Raw genomic sequence first — 26,674 nt, 5'->3', positions numbered from 1 at the left:
TCTCACATGTGTGATTTTGCTGATTTCTTTGAAAGGTTGTTTATCTGGATGGCTTTAAACCAGCACCTGTTGTGAGGTTACGCTGCCTCTTCCACTGTTCTTCCCAAAATAAACTTGCTGTGGGTTCACATCCCCTCACCTGAGGTGTGGGAACAATCCAACACGAGGCTGTTTGTGAGTGAGCCCTGTCGAGCTGCCTCCTGAGCTGTGAGTCAGCTGAATGTCGTAAAATGGGCTTTACTTCCTGAGGTTGACTTGAAGTTGCAGGGGAAATGATTTCTAGGAAGTAAAGCCACCACTTTGCTTTACTGCAGCCCCAAGCTGCACTCATGTCTGTACCTCAAATGCTGCTGGCCTGTTGAGTTTGGTTTTGGTTTGTTTTTTTTCCTGAGCGGTGAGAATATGTACATCTGTAGTCCTGGATTGGAGCTGTGGATGGTGGCAGTGGGTGGACAAGGTGGATACAACCAGTACCACTGTAACTGGACTAGGAAAATCTGATGCTTCTCTGCTCCTTTAGTGCGCAGCCTGGGGACTATTTGGAATTGACACCTGCACTGCCAGTCCTAAGGAAGCGAAAAACTGTGTGAACAAACCAGAATCCCTCTGAGGATTGTCCTGGAGCAGGTGATCATTGCTGGGGGCCAAATGATGCTGACCCCCAGTCTGTGAGCTGACTGGTGCTATGGGGGAGCAGCCACACCTGCCCTGGTGTCCCCTTGATGCTGGGCCTGCCCTGCAATTGATTCTGGGCCATCTCCACGTGGGTCTGGTGAGATGCTGGAGCTTCTAATAACCACCACCTGTGTGTTTGGGGCATGAATTGCCTGCAGCCAAACACAGCCCTGATGCTTTCCAGCATTCTTTGTGTTGCCTTTTATGAAAGGTGGGTGCTCAAGTTCAGTGCAGTGATGGGAGCTGCAGCAGTGAGATGCAGCTGGGGGTCCTGTGAGCCCTGGAGCCATGCAGGGATGGCACACAGCACACAGCCACCATGTTGCTTTCCCTTGGCTCTCTCCTTGCCTTTGTTGCAGGGAAGTTAAGAGCCACTGCATGCAAGGAATTTATCACAAAGGCTGCAGGGCTGAACAGCGTTTAGGACTGTGCTTCTCACCATTTGGGAAGGGAAAAAAAAGAGAAAAAAGAGGGGAAAAAACAAGAGCAGGGTGTGCCTGAGGGCTGTGTGTGTCGGAGCTGTGGCAGGGCGCTGCGGGCTCGGCCCAGCACGGCTCGCTGCTCCATGGCAGCCATTTTATGAAGATGTAGCTGCAGACACAGGACTTGGTGCGGGGGGGGAGCGCTGGGGGACGAGGCTGCCGAGCATTAATGGCTGTGCCCCTGTATGGGGGGATTGCGGGGCAGCTCAGCCTGCTTGGTAGCGTGAGGAAACCCGCCATACCCCACAAAGGGCGAGGGGAAAACCGCCCCGCCTGGCACTTTGGTGCGGGTCCGGCGGAGTCACAAAATGGCTGTTCCTTTGTGCCGCATAGCTGACAGACATACTGCATTGCACTGTGTGTACTCTAAAAACAGCAGGAAGTTGCTGGTGCTGAGTTCAAAGGCCATTTGTGCTCGGCGGGGCTGGGGATTGGCTGCGTGTTCGCCTGGTAACAGCTGGCTGGACGGCGGCGCTGATGGAGGCTGGGCCAGGCCTGCGGCTGCGTGCGCAACCTGACTGCGCGAGGGATGCTGGGTGCTATGGGAGCACTGGGTGCTATGGGAGCATTAGGTGCTATGGGAGCACTGGGTGCGCTTTATGAAGCTGTGGGAAGGCTTTTTTTTTGTTGGGAAAAGGGAAAAATGCTTTCTCAGAACAGGAATCCAAAGGAGTAATGCGTGAGGAATTTGTACGATAGTGATGTAAGCTGAACAAAGGAGCTTGTTATTCTTTCGTGACTTCTGTTTCACATTATCCTCTCAAAGGAAATGTCTCATCAAATTACAAACACGCAATTCCGAGACCTAAAACTTGTCGGTTTCCTGTTTTGCGAGCGCTGCCAGGAATGGATACTCCACACAAAGCCTCACCGGCTGCAAGGAGCTGCATTTAGCTGCATTCCAGCTCTTCCGGATTGTGTCCTCTGGTTAAACTTCCTAAGCCAGCTAATGGCATTTTATAGTTTCTTTAAATGCTTGACTTCTGCTGAATGAAAACAGAAAACCAGAGCTCACCTGGGTAGCTCAGTAACCCTTTGCAAACACTCCTGTAGCACATAGCACATGTTCCTACCAGAGCCCTGCTGCAAACATCTCCTGCCTGCGTTTCTCTTACTGAAGGAATTTAGCTTGAGTTCTGAGGATGAGAAATGCTTCTATATCTCCTGTTTGTCTTCCCCTCTCCTTCAAGGAACGTGAATAGGAACAGAACACTGAGGGAGGGGATAGCCTGGATTATCGTAATTAGTTAAGCCACCTTCTAGCAAAGGATGTACTGCCCTACTGGCATAGTGTCTTACATAAACTTTGCTGGTGAAAAGCCACCAAACGAGCTCTGTCCAAGAGGTGGTGGGATACTGGTAAAAACTGTGTCCTGCAAAGGATCCTTGGTATGAAAGCAAAACCATTGAGAAGGAAAAACAGTGTCTGGTGGCTTGTGCTGAGACTTTACTAAGTCTGTGTAAGGCCGCTCATGCCTCCTTTTTTTGGAGCTGGGAGTGTCTTTTGGTTATAATAAGCAAAACGTTGATGAGTCTTTCCAAGCATGCAGTAGCATTTATGACAGCACTGCTTGTGCAGCGCTGCTACAAAGCTATCACTTTTCAATACGTGGTTTACTTAACGTTAACATTTTGAGATCATCTATCTAGAAGTAGCCTATATGGGACCCCCAGCTGGGATCCTTTTCTGGTATGGTGCTGGTAAGTGCTCACACAGCCTCACATTTTGGCTGTGCTCCTGGGAAGCCTTTGCCAAGCACTGAGCCTCACAGCTTGCTCTGCTGCTCAACGGTTCGCTGCTCACAAACCCCAGCTCCAAACAATTGTGTTGCAATGTGAAGAATTCCCCGTCTCCAGAACACTAAGAACCTTAGGGGGGAAAAAAAAGAGTTGTAACTGTTTGTTTCTTGCCAGTTTTCTCGCTGGGTGCAGAAGACGTGGTGTAATTGTTCACATATTAACTCGAGGAGTCATTTACGTCTCTTTCATGGGGAGGAGCCTCTGCTCTGAACACAGCCCGGCTGTGGATTGGAGAGCTCTGCGTGCCATGTGCTGTCTGTACAATGGAGGCTTAATGCGGGCCTTAAATCTGTTGGTTAAAAAGAGCTTTTAACAGACACTTGGAATGAAATTCTCAGGCCGGGTCAAGTTACGTTCTTTGCACTGCGGGTCATCTGGCACCAGGAGAGAATCTGTGCCTCTGACTTTTTGTTGCTGATTCTGAGTCACAAATTCTCATCTTATTCTGTTTATTATTTCTCAAAGGAAACTTGCAAATGTTAAATGGAGAAAAAGCCACAAGCTCCTCACTGCAGTAATTTAGGCCTGACTTACGTGTTGTGCAGCTTAGTGTTCTTTACATCTGGCAATGCGTGCTATTCCCATTGTGCTACCCGAAACAGGAGCTGCAGTGGCAGTGGGGTACGATGAGTTCCCCCACCCCTTGTTTCAGCCTCCTGGAGAAGTATAGGCACCCGATGGTTGCATTGCATGGAGGTGCTCAGCAATGGATGCTGAGCATTGCGATGCTTTGCATCTCTCGGGCGTGGAGAGCGCTGTCCTTTTCAAATCCCTGAGGTCTGCAATTGCGCTTTCCTTTTGGCGCAGGGAAGGATGCTATGCTGCCTTTGGACGTTCTCAATGGCGCTCCTTAATCACGCGGACAGGTTGTAACTCCTTTTATCACTGTTCTTTTTTTTATCTTCTTTTTTTTCTCCCCGCTAAACATCCCAGGCATTTTCAGCCTCTGGCTCAAAGATCAGAGAGCAGAAGAGCCCCCTCTCCCACTCATGAATGAGCTGCTAGTTTTGTTTCATTATTCAAGCATAATGGGTTGCCTTTGTAGTGGGGGGGGGGGGGGGAGAGATCTTCTGGAAAATACTTGTCATTCAAGATAACCCCACGTGCTTTGAGCTGCAGCAGAGCAGTGAGGGATATATTTAGCTTGCTCTGTGCTCAGGATTGCTTTGCCTTTGGCATTTGGGAGTCCTGTGCTGGAGCAAGTAAATGGTGTCTGTGAAGATTTCCCTCTGCCTCCTCCCCTTCCTGTCCTTTCAGCCAGGCTGGCAAGTGGCACAAGGCAATTCAGATGGTTATTCAGATAGGATGCCTGCTGGGTGCATAATCCCCTGGTTTATGCAGTAGCACGGTGGCCCTGTTGTGCCTGCTGCTGTGAAAATGTAATTAACACCCACTTTCTGCAAGCCGGGTTTGCAGCCACGTGGGGAAAAAGAGTCACTATGGAGAATATACAAGTGCCTATTTAGGAAGAAAAGTTGCCTGTCAGTAAGTGAGACTGGGGAAATATTTTCCTACCTCGAAATCCCTCAATTTCATCTGGTTATCTGGCAGGGATATAATCCACGGGCTCTTGTTCCCCATGACAGCCTACCCAATTTGCCCAACATATACTGTATTTTAAGGTGCTTGAGGCTTGATTCTGAACTGCTTGAAGAGCCTCTCTGCATTCAGTGTATTGTAGTTTGGAACTGGAGCCACACGCAGTGCATGAGCGCTGATAGCAGAGTAATGGCAGCATTTTTCTTCCTCTCCATTCCCTCCCCCATTTGCATTTTTGCCTGCAGGAGATAAGTTCACCGACTAACCCAAGCTGGGAAACTTTGTTGACTAAACTGTCTCAACTGTTATCACTAGAAAAAGCCATTGCCTCAGGAGCTGGGTGGGTGCCTGTCACTTTTCGTGATAGATTTTGAGAATCAAGCCCAAAAAGTTAGGAATTGATTTATTTTCAGTGTCACAGGTTGGGTGTTCACTCAGCTCTCCTACAAGCTCTGTGTACTGTCTTACAGCTGCTGTGTGTCTTGGGCCGTGCATCACTATTAACTGATAATGCTTGTTATTCTCATTGTACGTAAACACAGTGTATGTTGGTATATAATAATAGAGAACATCACGTTTATATTCAGGGAAATGTTAAAAAGAAAACAGCAATGTGGGATCTGGCTGGATCAGTGCATGTGATGTGGTTTGCCACGTTCCCTTTGTGTGTAGAACCACCTGTGCATAGGTCACGTTAGGAAAGCGTGTCTGTTTAAATAGTTGTGAGTTGGTGGCTTGCACTCTTTGCCTCTGTGTGCATTGGAGTAAATCCAGGGTTACCTCCATGCCTGATGCTGCTGATGGGCAGGTGATGCTGGCAGCCCTCACTGAAGAACTACGTGGAGTGAGAAGCCCCTTCTGGTGGTAAAGCTGGACCTGAAAAATGCACCTGGGCTGGGGGAGATGTGCAGCTGCTCAGCCTCATGTGCCCACTGGGTGCATGGATGGAACGTGTCCCAACCCCTCTGGTTTGTTCCCAGCTGGGGTTGCCATGGGGCTGGAATGCAACTGCCCCATGTGGCAGGATCACTTGGTTCTGCCAGAGGAGGAGGACATGGGTTCAGGTGTGGACAAACTGAGTGCTGGCTTCATCCTACCCCAAAACCGGAGTCATGCTGCTGGCCCCTTTCTCCACTGTACGGCTAAGCATGGTGTCCTGGCGCTGTTCTGGTGACCTAGTTTATGCTGGCTCGAGTGAAAGGTGAGTGTTAGGGACATGGGCTGGGTGGGTGGGAGCAGGTTCCCTGTGTCCCCAGTTCACAGGCAATGAGCTGAGATGAAGGTGGGGACCTCGGCCTCCATCTTCTACACATCGCATGAAGCTTTGTTCAACCTCACACAGGGGTTAAGCATGTGTTTGCATGTGGGGAGCACTGAGCTCGGTTTCTGATATTATCCAGCTCCTGGAGTATGTGCCATAGACTGTTTTGAGCCTGCACTAGGATTATTTGGCTAGCACCAGGGTTACTTGGCCAGCACTGAGTGCCAGTTAAGCTTGCAAAGCCTAGCAGAACATTGCTGTTGGGATTCAAACTTGTTTAGATTCAAAACAGTGATGTGTCAAGTACTTACAAATCTTACTTTGGGGAGGGACTTGGCTTATGGGAGGATCTTGGACCATTCATCCTCACTTCTCCCACTGGCTGGATTCAATTTCTATCTCTTGAAAGCTGAATTTTGAAGTGTGGGCAGAATGGTGCCATTAAGAGCCATTTCTGTGGCAGCTCTTGACTCCAGCAACATGTTGGGTCAGTGCTGAGGGTTGTCATCATGCCTTGCATCTTCTGAGCAAAGATGATCTCCTATAAAAAGAAGTCAGTTGCTCAGATGTGAAATACTAAATGCTAACTCAGGAGGCTTCAGGCGTGCTGTAATAGCCTTGTAAACTCAGATGCCTGATTGTGAAAGGTCTTATCGTTGCCATTCAGCCACTAATTTCTTGGAAGGAACATGGCCTTCTTGGTAAGGGATGATTTAGTTGGTTTTTTTTTGTATATTTTCCTTCCATCCAGCGGATTCTTAATTAAACCAGCATTATGGCCTTAAGGAGTTCTTAGAAAACAAAGGAACATGATCTGCTGAGCATTAGCAGATCGCAATTTCTATTAAAATCTCTCACTTCAGCGCAGCTACCAACGATCCAGCTGTGGTTTTGACGTTCATGGGTGATTATCTCAACTGATTTGGAGGTGTGTGGGACTGCTTGGATGTTTAGAGCTTACCCTCGATTAGACTTGAATAGAAAAGAGGCCTTTTTGGATGTTAACTCGTGTATCTTAAAGTGGGATGTATTCCCAAACCAGCCTCAGGAAAGAGCCCTTCAATGTTTGGTTCTGTACAATGGTGGGGCCTGATTTGATGTATCACTGTTTGCTTCAAGGAAGAAAACGATAGAGTCTGCATAATGTAGGTAATGTATGTGAGTGATGGCTGTTTGTGTCCCTCTGTCCCTTGTTTCTCAAGGCCCTAAGCTTTATTACAACGAGCTTTGGCGTGGGAGGCGGCCAGCAATTGCTGTTCCATCTTTGCACAATACTGCGATGCCGTCTGGCCCCAGCGTTGCCCTAATTTCTTCCAGCTCTTGCTAATAAATCCAATTGAGGAAAAGTAGGGTTTTTTTTGGTGCCCCCATGGGATACTGCCAGCTTAATGCAGTGCCAGCCTGATTGTTGCCATTGGTGTGGTGACAGCAGGGGTTTGGATGCCTCCAGATGCCTTCTGAGGTCAGGGCCCCAAGGGTGGCTCCATAGGACGTGTCCTGCTGTCCCAGGAACAGCTGGTGAATCATTTTCTTGGATGTTTTGGCAATGGTTTCTAATAAAAATCCCTTGTTTTTCTTGAATGAATGCCGGAACTTCCAAAAATCTCCAGCAAAGAAAATTTCAGTGCTTCTCGAAGCAGGTTGAGTTGCAAAACTGAGGTTGAGCAGATGGCAGTGGATTTGTGGATGAATTCAGGGAGGATGGGGGGGATGGTGGGGTGCCTGATGGCCCAGCAGGGCAGGGCCAGGTGTGGGAGCTGGGAGTGCTGGTGAGCAGTGGGCAGGAGCTGTGCTGCTGTACAGGAGCAGGACACGGCGGTGGCTCAGCTGGATTTTCCTGTCCTTCTGGGAGGGGAGCACTGCAATATCCTCATCCCAGTCCAGACCAACTGGGATGATGAAACCAGCAATCATCGGTGACGATGCATCCTCTCCCCTTTGCTGGAAAAGCCTGCATGTCTCTTACCTTTTGACATCTCAGCTCACAGCTGTTTTTTATTCCCCCCCCCCCCCCCCCCAACAAATACTAAGCTCTTCCATTCCAGGCCTTGCAAACAAACCCAGAGCACCAACCACCCCAGCAATGAACACCTAAGATGGTGGAGGAGGGGTGACTGTGAAATGGCGGCCGGGAGCTTGGCTGCACGCCCTGCGCTGGAGGGATTTGGGATGAGGCTCCCGCTGCGCTCAGCTGCTGCCCTCTGCCCGCTCCATGGGAGAAGGCAGCTGCAGCCTGACTGCAGGGAAACCCCGCAGGAATTACAGCAGTTCTGAGCATCGGGGCCTGAGAGTGAAGATCTGACTTCCATGATGTGACTGGTCCCATCTGCACGAGGATGTACACGCCAGCAGTAGCTGCCTGCAGCAAGTGGATGCCTCTGAAGCGTGCACTGATTTCTGTGTCTTTATGTAATAACGTACATGCTTTTATTTTTCTTCGGTGTATATTTTTAATCGTCAACTCTGAGCAGAGCTTTCAATGTATCTTGTGTAAAAGGAAGAAATATTAAAAAACCTGCTTTCCCTCTGCAAAGTTTTTTTTTCTGGCTCTTTATTCAAGATGCTGTATTTGCAATGTACTCTTAAATCTAATGGAAGCATTTAGCTGCAGATAAGAGCTGGCTTGGAAGGAGGTGCTCCCTGTTCAAAGCATTTGTAGACTCACTGTTCCAGCACTGCTTTTTGGCTTGTGACGTGGGGTTTCTAATGCTGTCTTACTGGCAAATGTGTTATAACGAGTTTTCCATTTTCTCTAATTGGATTTGAAAAGAGAAAGTGATTGTGTGTTGTGGGAGAGATCGGACAAAAAAGGTATTTTGAGTATTCTGGCTTCTCACTGCTTTGTTTTGTTGAGGAGCCTGTGTTTAATTGAATGTTTGGTGTATTAACATGTTGATGTAAAGCAGAACGGAACAAGCACCTCTGTGATCTGCTCTCCTTTGACTGGGCCAAGCTCCTTTCTGCTGAGTTTATTACCCTCTTGAATGGAATGTGATGTTTACCATGACGTGATATACTGTTGCACAGTGCTTGGTGCTAATGGGTTATACTGGGATGTAGTGGAGAGCAGAGCAGGAGGACCTGTGCAGGTGGTATTGCTCATGTTGCTCCTCGTGTGGCACCCCTCGTTGCTCTGGTCAGGAGCTTGTGCTGTCCTCTGCATTCAGCAGAGTCCCCTGGGAGGGAACTGTGTCCACTTCAGTGCAACAAAGCAGAGCATGTGTCAAGAGCCACGTGCCTCACACTTGCATTTAGGCTATTCCAAGCTCTGCAGCTTGGATGTGGCTTGGTTTTACTTGTTGACAGTACGGTTAAAATGTAATCTCTTCTCTCTCTACCATTAGTCACTCGGCATCCGAAGAAGCCTCTGGCTCTGACTCTGCAAGCCAGTCTGAGAGTGAGCAGGGCAGCGAGCAGGGCAGCGAGTCTAACAGCAGCTCCGAGTCCTCTGAAAGTCAGTCTGAATCCGAAAGTGAATCAACGGGTTCGAAATCCCAGCAGACCCCTCCTGAAACCAAAGAAAAACCAGCCTCTAAGAAGGAAAGGATAGCAGATGTTAAAAAGGTATTGCCCCCTGCTGCTTTGCAGAGCCATGTTACCTGGTACCCACTGTGAATGGGCAGAACACAGGACACAAACCAAGCTGTATTTCACTTCCCTGCTACTCAGCCAGCCTGAACTGCACATCAACCAAACAAGCTCCCTCCTCTGGTGTCCTCAAGCCCCTTGCTGGCCATTTGGTCTGTATATGTGTGGCCCTGTGTCCTTGGTGTGAGCAGGAGATGTTCAGAACAGTTGTGTGGTGTTTTGTTTTCTTTTCCACAGCTCCCTTAGCAATCCCTGTCCTACCTACAGAGGCAGGTTTGCCCTCTCCTCATTGCTGTGTAGGCCTAGGAGGGCTTGCAGGAGCTGTGCCTTTGGTTTGGTGCTGCACCTCCAAAGTGCAGCAGTGGTGCCTTGGCTCCCTGCTTGACCCGAGCAATGGAGGCACCTGAGTAACACACAGGGTGTGAGGGGAAAAAAGCCCAAGTACTCATTTGGAGATAGGAACTTAGTGAAATGAGTTTTTTAGAGGGAGGAAGGTCAGGTTAGGTCAGTGATTTTTCTGCCTTGTGGTGTGTGACTCGCCTCTTCTCTGTAACTGTGGCTTGTACATTGCACAGCTTGTTCACGAGGTGGAGTTTTGTGGAGCAATTGCTATGTATGTGACGCAGGAGAAGAGCAGTGCTTGCAGCCTGTATTCCCCAAGTACCTGCAGGGGAGAAGTGCAGCATTAGGTACAGCATCCATATTTCTTCCTCTCACCAGTCTCTGGGCTGCCTGCTCAGCTTGCAGTGAATCTCCAGTATTTAGGCTGCCATGGAAGAATGCATTTGTGAGGCAGTTGTGGTAACAGCCTTCAGGTTTCTGTTTTATTGTTGGTAAGTGGAGACTGAAGGAAGTTGTCTCTTCTGTGGCCTTCTAGAAGCATGTTAGCCTGACAATAAACATTAATATTATGCCATGAGGGAATGCATCCATATACAAGAGGATAATTAGCGTGGATAAAACTTCTAAAGGTCAAGACACCCTCTAATAAGGAAGCTTCTCCCTCCCTTAATTCTGCTGTTAATGGGCGTTTTCCTTAACTAGGTCTAACCTAGACGTGCCGATACCTGTTCCCCTTGAATAACCAAGTCAATTAATTGTATTATTGTTTATGTTTTATCTCCGTCTAGACACACCCATGAAGGTGAGGTTAATTTGTATGTGGTTCTATTCTGATGTGTAATGGGAGGCATTCCTGTTCATTGTGGCATCAGTTCTTGAATCCCTCTTCTCCTCCTGTCCATCCAGAGAGAACAAATGCTTGCTTTTGTATGCAGCATGAAGTTGCTGTGGGGCCTGGTTACAGCGCATAGAGCACAAGCATTTCCAATAGGCAGCTCTGCACTTCCACAAGTCCAGCACTACCAAACCACATTCTGTCAATGCATTCAGAAGAATAAGGTGGTCTGGCACACTTGCCATCCATAATGGGTCGCAGGCTTTGCACTTGAAATTGCTGCTAGTGACCTCTTGCCACTGGGTTGGACAGGCAGCTAATAGGGTTTGCTCTATAGAAAACAGTAGTGAGGGCTGTATGCAAGACTGAATCATCCCTTTGTGTTGGTAGGTTCATTCATTCCACCTGCACAGTGCTGCCTTGGTGCTCTGTCCTTCAGCCTAAATAAGTTGAAAAGTGCTTTATGCCGTATGGGAGAGATGACCAGTATAAACATAATGCTAAGCTAAGTTGTATGCTTGAAAGCATTACCAAATAGCCCCAAATAATCCTGAACTGTTTCAGAGTTTTAAGCATCTGCCTACTAGTTGTTGCTATCAAAAAATCCCCAATGGTACTATGGTGGTTCATTTATTTCTTTAACATTCATTGTCAAACCTCTCTAGAAATCAGAAATAACAGAGCGAAGCAGGCCTGCTGATGGTCTGTTTATTTTGCAGATGTGGGAAGAATATCCTGATGTTTATGGGGTTAGGAGGTCAAACCGAAGCAGACAAGAACCGTCACGATTTAATATAAAAGATGAGGTAAGGAAAAAAAAAATAAAATAAAAGGATGAGGGATTACTGAACATATAAAAACAACTAAACCCAAAGAACAAAGGCAGGTCTCATCTGCATCGCCTTGTAAACACCGAGTCCTAGCCTGGTTTGTGGATGGTGGAGTTCAGAACTGAGGTCGTGGTGCTGCACTTGAGTCCATGTGGCCCAAAAGCTCAGATCTCAGTGGGATGCTGCATGGGCTGAGATCTTTGCACGCTCATCTGGCCGCTGGATCGGGGTGTAGCATGGGCCATGCCCTGCTGTAGGAACCTGCTGGAGGAAAACACAAAACCACAATGCATGTCCAACCAGGAATAAAAGAAAGTGCCCAGAAACACCTCACTATGATCAAACAGCTGTTGTTGCCCATCCTGGAATGGATCGTGGTCATAAATGCTTTTGAGTGTGTGTGTTTTCAGCCTTATGAGCCATCACTTTGGTTGAATGCCCGGGGTATTTTATGCTACGATTGAAGGTGGTAGGCAAAACTTGCTGTTGTTCCTATCTCAGGACTTGCTTTTTCCTTGAAGATGCAGGAATTAGCTGCTGCTTCCATTTCTATCTATCAGACCTTGTGCACGTCTGCAGATCTTCAGCAAGGCTGAGTAGTTAGAGAGGAGAAAAGAACAGGCTTAGACTGAAATTGCAGGGGGAGGTACTTGGATACAAAAGCAATTGGGAATCTGCAGAGAAGTAGCCAGGTTTGGGGCAGGGCAGGAGCCAGGTGGTGCTCTCAGCAGGTCAGGCTGTTTGTGCTTTGGTGCCAAAATACACCCGTGGATGCCTGAGAGGTGCAAGCGTGACGCAGGTCTCTGCCGCCTCCTGCGCTGGATGTCCCCGCAGCAGCAGTTAGGAAGGCCCTGCGGCACATCATTGACTCAGGTTTTGTTTTCCTTTTCAAGTTCTGCAAAGCCCAGGCTCGCCAGCCGCCTCTCTGTGATGCCCCAGCGTGCACTTTGTGCTGTGCTGGCACTGTCACACCCACCACAGACCTCGCCTGCGGCCCCAATGCCCTATAGGGGTTCAGGTAAGTCCCATTACTTTTTGTTTTACAATATTACGTGGTTTTGCAAATGTTGTTTTCTTTTTCAGTATCTTTATTTCCTACTACTTAAGGTACGATAAAGTTTAAAAAACAAAACAAACCAATCTGAGATGCACAAACTTTGCTATACCACAAAATATTGTAAAAAACAAAAAAATAAAAGTAATCCCCTGAACGAGCCCTTCACAAAACAGAAAAACAAAGTTAATGAAATCGGGCCAATCCTTTCTCCCTTCTCTCCCATAGCAGCACTGGCCGCTTCTCATAGAGCAACTTCAGTGGCGGGTGTGACATGTCAGGCACAGAGCTGGGGCCTCACAGAGAGTGGGACGTGGCATGGCAGGTCTTGCTGTTGGAAGACCCAAAGCAGCAAGGGAGAGCACAGCAGAGCTGATCCTGCATGGTGCTGAGCGCTGCTGGAGCTGGCAGCAAAACAGGGTGTCTGACACCTCCCAAGATTGCTTTTTACCTTTCAGGGCTAAGCCTGTCACCAGTGACCTGCTCTTGTTGTTTGCTGCTTTGGAATTCCAGCACCATTCCAGCTTTGAATTGCTTTCTTCCCTAACGCTTCTCTGCAATATTAGCAAGCGGGGTCAGACTCAGCAGATCCAGCCTCCTGTCTGCCTCTCATCAGGGTAATGGACTTGTTTCAGGTTTGGGGCTCTGCAATTTCTGCCAACACCACCAGTTTGGGCAGAGCTCCTTCCTTAATAATGACTGAAACGCTTCTGGGAAGTGCCCTGAGGGCTTTGGGCACCTGATGGAGATCTCTGAAATGGAAGCAGAGAGGCTGGCAACTTCTGATTGAGACAGAGGTGTGGGCTGTGAAGGGCAGGAAGCAGAAGTGCTGTTTTGCATAGGGTGAAGGAGCTGCCTGGAGCTCTGAAGCTGCCTCCAGGAATGAGAGCACACGTGAGCTTTCAGTACAAACGGTCCTTGCCTGTGTGGTTTGAGTGAAGCTAATAAATCAGCTTCAGGTTTCAGCAAGGGGAACTGAAACATGCAGAGCAGGGCAGTCCGGAAACAACGTGCCCAAACCAGGTACAATCCATTGGCTATAAAGAGGATGGTTTGTAATTAGCATTAGCAATAAAGGTCACGGTGCATCTGTTCTGTGAAAGAGGCCACAGGTTGTGCACCACAGCTGTTCCCAATATACACTTGGTTTTACCGTTGTAAAAAATACATAATTCTGCTCGTTTGCATTTTGATTAATGCTCTTTCTCATAACTTTGCTGAAAGTTCAGCTTTTTAACATCAGAGACACAAGAAGATTAAGCTGGCAAGCTGACAGTCTCCAGCTTCTCTTGGCCTCTCCTAAACCTGAAATGAGCAAATCCCTGAGCTCAGTCTGAGATTTTGGGCCTTCCCATCTCCTAACAGGCAGCATGAGCTCCAGAGCACGGCCTGGGCCATGCTAAGGGGCTGGAGTTTCCTCTGTGGGCTGGTGAAGGGGGACACCCTTGGACAGTCCCTAGTCCAGTTGGGAGAGTGGCATAGGAGTTGGTTGGGCATGTTTGCAGCATTCAGTAGAAGGGGGATTAAGGCAATTTGGGTAGCACTGGTGTGAAAGGTCAGAGAGAGAAGCACACGCCTGGCATCCCTTGCTGGACTGATAAAGTGATAAAGTCTTATAAAGGTGGGGACTGAAGGCAGAATCTGGCACCTTTGCCCATGCCGCTTGGGGAGGTGACATTAAAACACAGGTTTAATGCAGTTTTCCCTTCCTGCTGAAGGTGGCTGGTGGGCACCCTTGGGCCAATTGGAGCAAGTCAGTGCTAAGTTCTGTAGCCGGGTCCTGAAATTTAAGAGATCTCTATAGCATGGTCTTTGAAAAATTGTTTTAATTATTTTGTAATTGTTACGTGTAGAACAGGATTAAGCAGCTTTCAGCCATGGCAGGAGCTGGGCAACACAGGGCCAGGATGCCAGGCAGAGTGGGCGAGAAGTGATGCTGGGGTGGACGAGGGCACTGGGGAACAGGGGCTGAGTCACCGGGTGCGTGGGGTGGCTGTAGCAGCAACAGGCAATAGTGACTCAGGCTGGGACTGGCTGTGTCAGAGCAGAAAGAGCTGGGCTCGCTGCCCAAAAGAGACAAGGGAGCTTTGAGCAATGCAGCTGGAGGCAGCTGAACTGGAGTCACAAGTTAGATTTTTTTTTCAAGGCGGAAAGAAAAGAGGAAAAGATGAGTTGTTGAGAAGTGCAACAGCTGTGTAGGAACAGCAGCAGAGCAGGAGAAGAGCAGAGGCACTGGGGAGCAGGCAGAAGGATCTTGAAAAGTAGGATTTGGGCAAGTAAGTGGAATTAGGTTCAAAAAACAACCAGGGGTGTGTTTGGTGTTCTGCAGACTTCACCAAGCTGGGCTTGGCAGCTCTAGGTTAATGGCTGGACTTTTGGAGATCTTTTCCAAGTTAAATAATTCTGTGATTCAAATCTTGTCTTCTTTAATGCAGAGCAGAAGGAAGACTCACCCCTCTCTGCTCATGGTTTGCCTAAAGACAGCGAAAAAGTAAGCGCTCATTGAGAGATGGCTATTGAAAAACATCCCACCCACACAGCTGGAGTCAGCTGTGCTGCAGGCTGCGCTGTCAGCCAGTCCCTTGTTTCCTGGATGCTTGGTGTGTGAGACAGCGATGTCAGGCAGTGGAACAGGCAGTGAGAGCACTCACAGTGAGCTGCAGTGCAGGGGTGTCACTGTGCCACGTGTCAATATGGCACGAAACACCCGAGAGATTCATCAGCGCCCTCAGTCTGACGTGGCATCCAATACTCCGCCTTGAGCAAGAAGGAAGTTTCTGCTGGGGAAAAGGAAGGTGGAAATAGAGGCAGCAGAAAGGCAGCAGGAGTGTGGGGCGTGACTTTGTACCCCGCCTCGACTTCTGACATTGCAGCTTCTGCCATTTCATGCCATGCTGTGAACAGCTCTTGGCGTGAGCCGTGGTGGGTGTACAGGAGGCACAGACAAAGACAAGCTTCATCTGCAGGGCCTCTCTGACACAGCTTGGATATTGCAGCAAAAAGACCTTTTCAGAGGTTTTCAGATGAGCAAGATGCATATAGCAAGCAGTCCCGAGGCTTTTCGGAGCATTTAAATACTCTTAAAAAAGCTTCTGTTGTCTTCTGCAGTTTTCTCCCTGCTGAGCTGTGTTTTCTGTAGCAAGTGTCTGAGGCAAAGCCATCTGTTTGTTTGGGGGTGCTGTATGTGCAGGGATCTGTTTCTGTGGTTGACTGGCTTTTACAGAAATAGAGCTGTGCACAACAAAGGTTTTCTAGCTTGGTGGGAGCCAGTGGGAGTTGATGACACCCACGTTTAAAATAGTTCAGTAAGGACTTAGCATCTCTCTCAATATATTTATCTAGAGAGTCTGCTGGTGGAGGCTGGTATGGTTGCAGGAAGGAAGGCAGCAGGGCAGGGTCTGACCCAGCTGCTTCCTCAGCTGCTTTGGCTGTGGGATAAAAATCCAGGAAAGCAGGGAACACCCTTGTGATAAGAATGTTGTCCTTGTAGGAGAATTTCTTTCTGTATAGGAAGCTTCTGTAATGAAAGCAGAGCTTGTCGTGCATTTGTGTGATTGTGAAAGGTAGGTCTGCAATCACAGAAACACAGTCTGATCCATCCCCAAACGTTACTGGGTTCATACTGATGTGGCAAGTATGGATGCTCTGCATTCTGCCACTGCACTTTCAGTTAGAACCTTGTAAAAGAGCTGAGCTGCTGCAGAAGGAGCATTGCAGGGCAGCGGGCAGCTCCCCTGCAGCCCAGTGGCTCCAGAGCATCCTTCTGGCTGCAGGGAGAGCAGTGCAGCTGTGTCTGAGCTCAGCCCACCTGCATGTGTGCAGCTGCGTCCTTGGGGAGACGAGCCGGGGTGAAGCCTACAACCTCATTTCTCTTTCTTTTCAATTAAAGGCAAGTAGCGAATCTGAAAATGAGAGCCCAAAAAGAAGAGGCCAGAAGCAAGTGAAAAGAAAGTAAGTTACTAGGAGAAGAGTTCTGAATAGTGGAATTCTTATTTCTTCTTCACGATGTTACTTATTCTTCAGTGACCCTGAAAATAGTTTAATCCTCACTCCCTTCCCATTCTTAGGAAATGGGGAATAAAATGCCAAATCGTTATTTTTTTATCTTCTATAACCCTCTGATAAGTTAAAGCAAAACTTTCCATTAAGGATGTTTTGGGTATCTCAGCTCAGTGGCCAAATTCGCTGAGGTTTTTACCTCTGCACACACTGAAGTGCTCTGATGTGGCCCTACTGAGCTGCCTGCTGGAGAAAACTTGAGCGCAGCAGGATGCCACGTGGTTCAGCTCCCTCTCTCCTCTTTCTTGTCTTTTAAAGTTCTCATTCTGTTGTATACAGCAGTGCTGTACAACAGGGGAGGTAATAGAAGCCAGGGAGGGCTGCGGTAACGTGGACTTCTTTTTGGGCAAGGACTCCTGGTGTACCCCTTGGAGACACAGGGGGCATTTCACATTGCAGCCAACAACTTGTTAGCCATAGTGCAGTGTTGATTCATCATGAGCATGGCCTGCTAGGATCAACCTGGTTGGGTTGTATGGCTAATCAGTCAGGTATCTGTGTTGAAATATGATGGCTCTTGATCAGCTACGTTTCTGACCATAGAAAAAAGTGGAAAAGAGAGATTTCTGGTGAAGAAGAGGATGAAGATGGAGGGGATCAAGGGACCAGTGCAGAGAGTGAGCCTGAACCGAAGAGAATTAAAGCAAAAAGACCCGTCCAAAGGAGGTATGGAGTGGTCACTTCAGTCTGTACCTCTTCATCTTTCCTACCTTTACAGGAGTGGAGAGGCAATCGCTATTTGCTCTTAAAGCATGTTTGTTTTCTTCAATATTACCTTTGATTACGAGTCTATGGACCTGGTTGCTCTGTCCAGTGAGTGGAGCAGTGGTTTCCATGGTAGTTACAGCGGACTGAATCTCTGGGAATCTAATATCTGAGATGTGTATGTTCTTAAAGACTTAAGATAAAAAAAAGAATGTTAAAGTGAAACACTTTCTCCTAATACTTATTTTAGAGCAATGGCCAAAACCAGTGTTAAAAAACCTCCCAAACTCCAGCGTGGGAAGAAGAGAAAGAGACAGGTGTCATCTGAAGATGACGACGATGATGAAGATGGTGAAACTCCCAAGAGACAAACTCGACGAAGAGCAGCCAAAAATGTCAGGTATCAGTGAGTGTGGGGTGGTTTCCTTAAGCAATGTGTGTGCTGTGCTGAACAGGCACTGAGCCCTGGGATAAATACTGGTCTTGCTCCGTTCTATGTAATGCGCCACTCTTGTGTTTCTGGGCAGTCAGGGGCTTTTTCTCACTTTGGTTTTGGTCTTGTTCAGTTACAAGGAGGACGACGATTTTGAGACCGATTCTGATGACCTGATAGAGATGACTGGGGAAGGGGCTGATGAACACGAAGACAACAGTGAAACTATTGAAAAAGTCTTGGACATCAGGCTTGGAAAAAAAGGAGGTGTGTAGGCTATTTTTGATGTCAGTCATGCACTCTCTCTGTTTCTCATCAACTGCTCCAACATGTTTGTAATTTTGAAGCCTACCAGTGGGGCCCGGGGTTATTTCAGTGCTCTTCACCCTTTCCTGCCTGCCTCTTCTTTCTTCCTTCTAGAAGGTTCTTTTTTAACTTGTTTTTGTTTTTAAACAATCCGTTATTGAAAAACCCACGATATCAGGTTTATATGCTGTCTTTTAGTGTGTGCACATTTTAAAGATGCAGTCATTGTTCTGCAAGTTCTTGCTTTTCTCCCCTATAAAAGATAAAACAGCTCTTCCAGTGGAGTCAGTTTTTGCAGCTCCATTGACAAAACCATAATGGGAAATGAAGCTGATGCTTTGTTCTCATAGCCATACAAAAGTGTTTTTGTAAAACCAAATGGTCTTGAATATTTTCAAGAGACCTTTGAATTATATTAAAGAAAAAAATAAGGCAGTTGTGATAGAGATTTAAAATGATCCCTTTGTGTGGAGAACTTTTGTGTGCCTGTCTCAAGGGTTCAAGAATCTGTAGGATATTGTTTGTGCTGTCACTGAGGATGTGTTAGAAAAACAACTTCCTGCTTTAATGCAGTTCGTGGCCACTGGTTTTTAACAAAGGAACCAGCTGCAGCCTGATTTCTTTTGCAGCCACTGGCGCTTCCACCACAGTGTATGCAACTGAAGCCAATGGCAACCCCAGCGCTGACTTTGACCCTGAAAAAGATGAGGGAGAGGTTCATTACCTGATCAAATGGAAAGGCTGGTCGTACATCCACAGCACGTGGGAGAGTGAGGAGTCCCTGCAACAGCAGAAAGTGAAGGGCCTGAAAAAACTAGAAAACTTCAAGAAAAAGGAGGAGGAGATCAAGCAATGGTATGCTCTATTTCAACCGGTGATATATGGCTTTGGGTGATTCTTCTTTAGCTGTAGGTATGCACAGTCAGGACTGAAGACAATTCAGTTTCTTTTCTTGCAGAACATATTCCATCCAAAGCAAAGGTTTTCAGTTCACAACACTCTTCTCCCTCTGCCTGCCGATGAACCATCCCTCTTATAGAAATGATATCTGCAGTACTAAAAGGGAAAGAAGAGGCAGAGCTTCCCAACACTGCCAGTTCTCAGGCTCAGGAGTTGGGAGAACAAATAAATGGTGCACAAGTGCATCTGGCCCTAGAGGTGATATAAGGGCTCCTAGTTAGCAGTGAAACCTGGCATGCTAAACTAAGCAGCTGTGCTGGGAAATAGGGCTCATCTCAGGACACGCTGCTGAATTTTGCTTTGTCAAGGCAGCCTTGTTAACCCTTGTTAATGATGAGCCTGTCTATACGTGAGTTTTTGTCTGACCTCCCCAAGGGCTGTAAAGAGAGCTACTGTGTGTTCCCAAAGTGATAAAGCTGGAGCAGCAGCTTCCATCCCTGACTGTTTGATTTTCATTTTTGTGACTAATTCTTGCAGCAGAATAAGGAGTCATTCATCACGGAAACAACGAGTATCTATGATATTTGCTTCCCAGTAAAGCTTTGTAATAGGAGATGCTTTATTATAGGAAGCATTAAGAAACGTGTCATATAAGCAGTAGTTTGCTTCGGTGACTTGACTACATAACCATAAAATAAAGTAGAATTTCTATATGTGGCCTCAGCGAGCACTGACACTACAGAAGCATTATAATGCCTGGTTTGTCTTTCTTTTTGTATCAAGGTTGGCCAAGGTATCGCCTGAAGATGTGGAATATTTCAACTGCCAACAGGAGCTGGCTTCAGAGCTGAACAAACAGTATCAAATTGTGGAGAGAGTAATTGGTGAGTCCAACGCTTTTGTAAAGGGATGAAGTAAGACAGAATGAGCTTCCTCTTCCTCCTTGCCCTCCAGTATCTCTATAGAATGGCACTGAATGTATTTCACTCTGCAGGGGGTTGGTGAAGTTGCTGCTGTTGGTAAAGTTCTTTGACCTCAGTTCTTTGCAAGGTGCTTGCAGATGCATGGGCCTGGCTGCTTCCAGGACAGCTTTCTGTGACACTGTGGTTAAGGATGTGGTCAGGCTGCGAGGTGGCTCGGGGGTTAGATTTTCATGACTTGTTAAAAATAAAGGGTTGTACTTTGCACTTCACTAACATTACAGCAACATCACTCAGAGATACTGGCATCCAGTTGCTCTGAGAATTGGCCTAGAGAGCTGTACAACCTATTTCCATACAATGCTTATCAAAGCACGTGATGTTCTGTTTGTGCTGCTCCCCCTGCTGGCTCTCAACGCACCAAACCCTTGTTTCTTTTGTGTCTCCTGTTACAGCTGTGAAGACCAGCAAGACTGCGACGGGGCATGCTGACTTCCCAGGTAAAGGAGCATTTTGGGCCTCTCTAAACTTTTCCTGCTAGCCAAGACTTGTACTGTGGTTGTAGGGATGGGTCAGACTTCCCTTGTGAACCATACTTGTGGTTCAGCCGCAGAACTGAGGTTTGGTCTTTTTTGCATATTTTGCAGCAAACAGTCGCAAAACATCCTCAAATGACCCCGAATACCTGTGCAAGTGGATGGGGCTGCCCTATGCAGAGTGCAGCTGGGAAGATGAAGCTCTAATAAGCAAGAAATTTCAGCACTGCATCGACAGCTTCAACAACCGTAACAACTCCAAGACGATTCCTACCCGGGACTGCAAGGTTTGCTTGCTTCTCTCCTGTTGCTTTACTTCTCCAGGTGGGGTGATGAAACAAACTGTGTGAATATGGAGTTTTGTCAGAATAAATGTCAGAGAGTGTTTTCCCATCTTTCCACCAGCATTTGAATGGTTGTTTGCTGTTCTTGTACTTTAGTCAGAGATGTGAGCGCCTTTTGGTTTCATTTACTTGAGGCATGGTGAGCACGATGGGTTGGGAAGTTTAATTAATCCTTGCAAAGTGCTTCTTCCTGAAGAGGTGCTGCTACAGCAATGCAGATTTTTAATATCACTTGAATGGATAAACAGCACACCAGGGAGATGAGGAAGTCTGCAAGATGCTGATACAGTGTGGGAGAGATGGAGAGTTAATGGGATTAAAAACAGAAGGGGCCAAAACAGAAAATGGAGTTTGTTCCATCTAATAGGCATCATATATGGCTTATTGCACTCGTGGGGGGACTCAGCCCTGATCATCAGGACTGGAGATCAGCAGGCAAAACATAATGATGCTTAGTGGCATTAGAACTGCATTTACCAGAAATAGATAAGAAAATGTGGATGGACAATAACTGACAAACCAATCTACACTCTGCAGATTTCATTGCTGAGTTTTCCACCTTACCTTGTCTTTTTCTTCTGGTTATGGTATATTTTTTTTCCTCAGGTATTGAAGCAGAGACCAAGATTTGTTGCCTTGAAGAAACAGCCTTCTTATATTGGCAGTGAGAACCTGGAGCTGCGAGATTACCAGCTGGAGGGCCTCAACTGGCTGGCTCACTCGTGGTGCAAGTAAGTACATACACTAAGTGATGCTCTGGTCAACGCTGCAAATGAGCTATGTTCATTTTGGGTCTCCTAAGCTTTGTCCCAGTGGGATCTGACCCTCTTGTTCTCAAGTGAGATTTTTGCCCAGCTTGTTTTTGCAGCTTGAAAGGATACAAACGCATTAAATCAGGACTTAGGTTTGTTCTCTTCCTTCTCAGGAACAACAGTGTGATCCTGGCTGATGAAATGGGCCTGGGGAAGACGATTCAGACAATCTCATTCCTGTCGTACCTTTTCCACCAGCACCAGCTGTACGGTCCCTTCCTGGTGGTGGTTCCTCTGTCGACTCTCACCTCGTGGCAGAGAGAGTTTGAAGTGTGGGCACCTGAGATCAACGTGGTGGTTTACATCGGTGACCTCATGAGCAGGAACATGGTGTGTAATCTGACAGCAAAGCTTGTGGAGTTGGATGGAAGCGCTGGGTGTGATGCAGCACTTCCATGCAGTATGTAATGTGTGTGACATGCTATCTGCTGGAGCAGCTGATGGACGCTGCTGATGGTCCTCTGAGTTATTTAGACAAGGCAATGAAAGCGTGTTGTGAGCCTAGTGGTGTCGGTAGTCAGATGATGAGGTCCTTGGACACCCTTTGCTCGTTGAATAGCACACTGAACACTAGAGCTTGGACTTGATTGGAGATCCTAGCTGTAGCTACAGTGAATTAATGATTGTTAACCCAGTTTGGTAATGTTGCTTGATGGTAGCATCTGTTGTTTCTTGCAGATACGTGAGTATGAGTGGATCCACTCTCAGTCTAAAAGGTTGAAATTCAACGCGCTTATCACAACATATGAGATCCTCCTCAAAGACAAGGTGGGTGGAGGTCCAAGGGTGTTATATTTAGATCCTCTCTTGCAAATGGGGAAGCCAGTCTGTGACTAGTGGGTTTCACCTCTCTTTCTTCTGTGGTGATGGAGAACACTTCTTTTCCTCCAGGCTGTTTTGGGAAGTATTAGCTGGGCCTTTCTAGGCGTGGATGAAGCCCATCGTTTGAAAAATGATGACTCTTTGCTGTACAAAACACTGATTGACTTCAAGTCCAACCACAGGCTGCTGATCACTGGCACTCCGCTTCAAAATTCACTCAAAGAGCTCTGGTCCCTGCTGCATTTCATCATGCCTGAGAAGTAAGAATCCTTTTGGTGCTTCATAAAATACCTCTGTATGTTTGTCTTGTGCACTGATTACACTTGAGGATGAGCAGAATGGCAGAAATCCCTGAATGGAGTTAGACCGTTCTGAGGGGAACAAACACTGGTGAGGAAAATGATGGGCACTGTTTGAAGTTCAGAAACTGCTGCTAGGTAAATGCTAACAGGTGACATCAAAGTAAATATTGGGAAACCTGGGATTTTGGTTCCTGGAAGTTGATGTGGAACCGTGAAGCTCAAAAATAAAATACTTGGAGGTACTTAAACCCAGAGAGCTGCTGGCTTTGCCACCAGTCTGCTCAATTAGCCAGAGAAAAGTGAACTTTCTATCCTTCACTGTACGTACATAGACTTGATGGTCTCCTATTTCATTGTGATGCTTTACGGTACCACAAGACAAGGTATTCCAACTCCTTTCTATTACTCTGTTGCTAGGTTTGAGTTCTGGGAAGATTTTGAAGAAGATCATGGGAAAGGTAGAGAGAATGGCTACCAGAGCCTTCACAAAGTCCTGGAGCCGTTTCTCCTACGCAGAGTGAAGAAGGATGTGGAGAAATCTTTGCCAGCCAAAGTGGAGCAGATCCTCCGTGTGGAAATGTCTGCTTTGCAGAAGCAGTATTACAAGTGAGTCCTTTATTAAGTTATTGGGAGTACCAGCAGAAATGGACGCATCTTTCTTTGTGACTTGAGAACATGCACAGTATATGTAGGGCAGAGTACGCTGTGTTCTTCAGAAGGCATCAGTGTGGCAGCCAACACCTGTAGCAGGAAGGGCTTCCCAGTAGGAAAACAAGGTAGGATTGGGTGGTATCTCCCCCTCGTGTTTACCCAGCTCTGAATCACTGGATATGCTTTTCTAGTATCATACTAATCCAGCTGGCCAGCTTTGTAGGGCAGGGACTGTATCTTGGTGGAGTAAAGCTCAGCACAGAATTGTAGTGGTAGGGAAGAGTGTAAAAACTGATGCCTGAATTAAGGTGTCCCTGAAGGTTTTGCATCTCGGACTCCAGCAGGCCTGATTTGCACTGTGAAATGATCTGGTCTGTTTATTTTCCTGTCTGCAGGTGGATTCTGACAAGAAACTACAAGGCTCTTTCAAAGGGAACAAGAGGAAGCACGTCTGGTTTCTTAAACATCGTGATGGAGTTGAAAAAGTGCTGCAACCACTGCTACCTTATCAAGCCTCCAGAGGAAAATGAGAGAGAGAATGGCACTGAGACCCTGCAGGTGGGCAGAGACGTTGCTTATCTTTATTTTTCCTTAGTTTTCTGCTTCCTGCCGTTCTCCCTCTGAGAACAGTTCTCTAGTGTACATAGGGGTGTGGTTGGAAAGCAGCAGCTGGAATGACGGTTACTTTTTCAGTCTCTGATTAGGAGCAGTGGGAAGCTAATTCTCTTGGACAAGTTGCTGACCAGGCTGCGGGACAGAGGCAACAGAGTCCTGATCTTCTCCCAGATGGTGAGGATGCTGGACATCTTGGCAGAGTACCTGACTATCAAACACTATCCTTTCCAGGTGAGAAATGGCACATGGGCTTCACCTGAAAATTCAAGAAAATAAGGAGGGAGACTGGGCAGTGAGGGGCACTCAGGTTCTCAGGGCACAGTGGTTGGGTTACGGGTTGTTCTTCTGAAATGCATTGGATGGAACTGGAAAGTGCCTTCGTTTCAGTGTGACACTCAAGGAAGGGGACATATGGAGAAGCAGAAGCCAGCTGAGAGCGTGGGATGCCTCGCTCTGTGTCTGATGCTGCCTCTTGGGCATGACACGTCTCTCTTTGTAGATCTCTTGCTGTTTGTAATTGAGGATAGTGGCATGTCCTTTGAGAGCTGTAAATGAAGACTGCTCTTAGAGCAGCTCAGTAATGATGTATAAAGTGAAAGTCAAAATGATGGGCATAAACCTGCATAAAGCCCCATCTCTGCAAAACACCTCCTCTGCTGAGCTCCTGCTCTGGCCTTCATCCTGTGATAAACCCCGAGGAGAGGATAGCCAATGCAGAGATCCTGGCTGGGAGCCTGTAAGAGGAGCTGGAGCGTCACTGCTGTGTGACTGCTGCCTGAGCATACCACCTCCTGCCCTTGCAACGCAGTGTAGCTATTTTTAATTGGTGGCTATTTATAATGATTAAACACTACAGGCAGGGGAAGGGGGCTATCAGGCTCCCAGAACTTGGTTGCAACAGTTCTACGGGGCTCTTTTCCTTCTTTATTTTCAGTTGTTATTGCTGATTTTCGTTTTTTCCCCAGCGCTTGGACGGCTCAATCAAAGGGGAGATCCGAAAGCAGGCGCTGGACCACTTCAACGCCGACGGCTCTGAGGTATGGCAGATGGGTCTTACCTGCCTCCAGTGGGGTCTGACGGGTGGCAGGAGGGAATTAGCTCAGTTCATTCCTTCTTACAGGACACCTGGCCCCTTTTAATACCAACACAACATGTTTTGCAGTCATCCATATCGCTTGTTTCAAATCTCCCACATCTAAAGGATGGGGCTCTGAGACGCATTTCCAGATAGTGCCAAAGAGGCTGGGAAGAGCCAGAATTTACCAATTCTCTCCTTATAGTCTGAGGAGTGAACCACTTGCTAAATAAATCCTCCAGTCTGAAATGGTTTGTGGATATGAAATGGCATAGGCAAAAGAGAGATTTTAAGCACAGGTAGGCAGTGAAGGAAGTCTGGTTATTGGAGGTGAAAGTCTCCAGTGTAATAGGAGAGGACATGCTGAGCTTCTTGTCAGGGTTTGCTGACTCACAGGCCATCCCCCATCCATGGGAAATGTCTGTCCTCACTCCAGGAGCCTGCACTGGTGGCAGCTCTTGATTGGCACAGGAGGTGAAGAAGGTGCTTCGTGATGGTGGGGAATGTAATAAATAAATGTGAGAATGCAGAAGTGTGGGTGGGAGAGAAGGGAGGAGGGCTGTCCATGGGAGCTGCTGTTTCCCCTCTCCTGGAGGATCTCAGATGATCCTGATTCTGTCCTGGCACCCTGCACATTTGGGCAGCGACTCAAACATTCCGTGTTTGGAACTGATCTCACTCCCAACAGACTGCAGACAACAAAAGCACGTGTCTGTCTGCTGCCTTCATGGGGATCTGATGAACAGCGTGATCTGACCTTCAGAAGTGACTCCAAGGTGCCCTTCCCTGACCTTCCTCCTTTGTGCCTTGGTTTTCAGGCTTTTCCTCCTCTTCAAATGAAGTACGAGCGCACCAGAGCCTCCCTTGGTTTCCTTGTGTGACTTTGTAGTCACCAGTACTATTTTATATCCACTGTGATAGACTGACTAACTTTGTTGTTGTTTTTCCCCCCAGGACTTCTGTTTCTTGCTGTCAACACGAGCTGGAGGGCTGGGAATTAATTTGGCCTCTGCTGATACTGTTGTTATCTTTGATTCGGACTGGAACCCCCAGAATGATCTTCAGGCTCAGGCTCGGGCTCATCGCATTGGACAAAAGAAACAGGTCAGAAGAGTTACCTGGAGTTACCTGCATCGCTGTGTCAGCACAGTGTTCAGGTCCTGGAAAATAGCTGTGTTCTTCTCTGGCCTTTCAGGTGAATATTTACCGCCTGGTCACAAAGGGTACAGTTGAGGAGGAGATCATTGAGAGGGCCAAGAAGAAAATGGTGCTGGATCATTTGGTGATCCAGCGTATGGACACCACTGGACGGACTGTTCTGGACAACAACTCTGGGCGATCCAAGTAGGTGGTTGTGTCAGGAGGCAGATACATCTGATAGAGCATGTGGTATAACCAGCTTCACCTTCTGATATCTACTCATTTGATCGGGCATGGGGCAGAAAAGAGCTTTCACTAATAAGTAATGGGAGCTTCCGTTAATTCACCTCACACAATCATTAGTTTGGACACAGAGGATAAAGATGGTCAGAATTGGAAATGCATTACCTGTTTGCTCCTCATTTTAAATAGGAAAAACTTCAGAATGGTTTTGTGCTGTGACAAAACTGACTTAACAGCTCTAAACCCTTCTTCATTCTCCTTTCTGTTTGCAGTTCAAATCCTTTCAACAAAGAAGAGCTGACAGCTATTCTGAAGTTTGGAGCTGAAGATCTCTTTAAGGAGCTCGAAGGGGAAGAGTCAGAGCCTCAGGTAGTTTGACGCTGAAATAACATCACTGTTGGTAGT

General features: G+C 47.3%; 1 protein-coding gene across 20 annotated transcripts in view; it reads left to right on the top strand.

The window, feature by feature from the left end:
* Positions 1-26,674, top strand: part of CHD2 (chromodomain helicase DNA binding protein 2) — a 46,847-nt gene that overhangs the window by 2,681 nt on the left and 17,492 nt on the right. For 4 of the 20 annotated variants that reach the window (XR_014934164.1, XM_085514935.1, XM_085514941.1 and 1 more), the window contains exons 1-22: positions 36-5,697; positions 9,102-9,321; positions 11,242-11,328; positions 16,296-16,357; positions 16,991-17,131; positions 17,421-17,570; positions 17,737-17,870; positions 18,539-18,764; positions 19,593-19,693; positions 20,185-20,229; positions 20,377-20,552; positions 21,216-21,340; positions 21,535-21,751; positions 22,100-22,189; positions 22,313-22,503; positions 22,963-23,151; positions 23,592-23,754; positions 23,890-24,042; positions 24,777-24,848; positions 25,841-25,990; positions 26,082-26,230; positions 26,542-26,638. Coding sequence is in view for 19 of the 20 variants with exons in the window: in XM_085514935.1 (XP_085371061.1) it covers positions 5,609-5,697; positions 9,102-9,321; positions 11,242-11,328; positions 16,296-16,357; positions 16,991-17,131; positions 17,421-17,570; positions 17,737-17,870; positions 18,539-18,764; positions 19,593-19,693; positions 20,185-20,229; positions 20,377-20,552; positions 21,216-21,340; positions 21,535-21,751; positions 22,100-22,189; positions 22,313-22,503; positions 22,963-23,151; positions 23,592-23,754; positions 23,890-24,042; positions 24,777-24,848; positions 25,841-25,990; positions 26,082-26,230; positions 26,542-26,638 (3,027 nt within the window). In the remaining variant the exon portion in view is untranslated. Of the gene's footprint in view, positions 1-35; positions 5,698-6,508; positions 6,907-9,101; positions 9,322-11,241; positions 11,329-12,245; positions 12,371-16,295; positions 16,358-16,990; positions 17,132-17,420; positions 17,571-17,736; positions 17,871-18,538; positions 18,765-19,592; positions 19,694-20,184; positions 20,230-20,376; positions 20,553-21,215; positions 21,341-21,534; positions 21,752-22,099; positions 22,190-22,312; positions 22,504-22,962; positions 23,152-23,591; positions 23,755-23,889; positions 24,043-24,776; positions 24,849-25,840; positions 25,991-26,081; positions 26,231-26,541; positions 26,639-26,674 lie in introns of those variants that run through there. The other 16 variants (XM_032446884.2, XM_032446880.2, XM_032446881.2 and 13 more) reach the window with 12 other exon arrangements.

This window comes from Coturnix japonica, chromosome 14, assembly GCF_054131305.1.
Source record: "Coturnix japonica strain WE chromosome 14, WE-NBRP24, whole genome shotgun sequence".
Lineage (NCBI taxonomy): Eukaryota > Metazoa > Chordata > Aves > Galliformes > Phasianidae > Coturnix > Coturnix japonica.
This window is presented reverse-complemented; position numbering and strand designations above follow the sequence as displayed.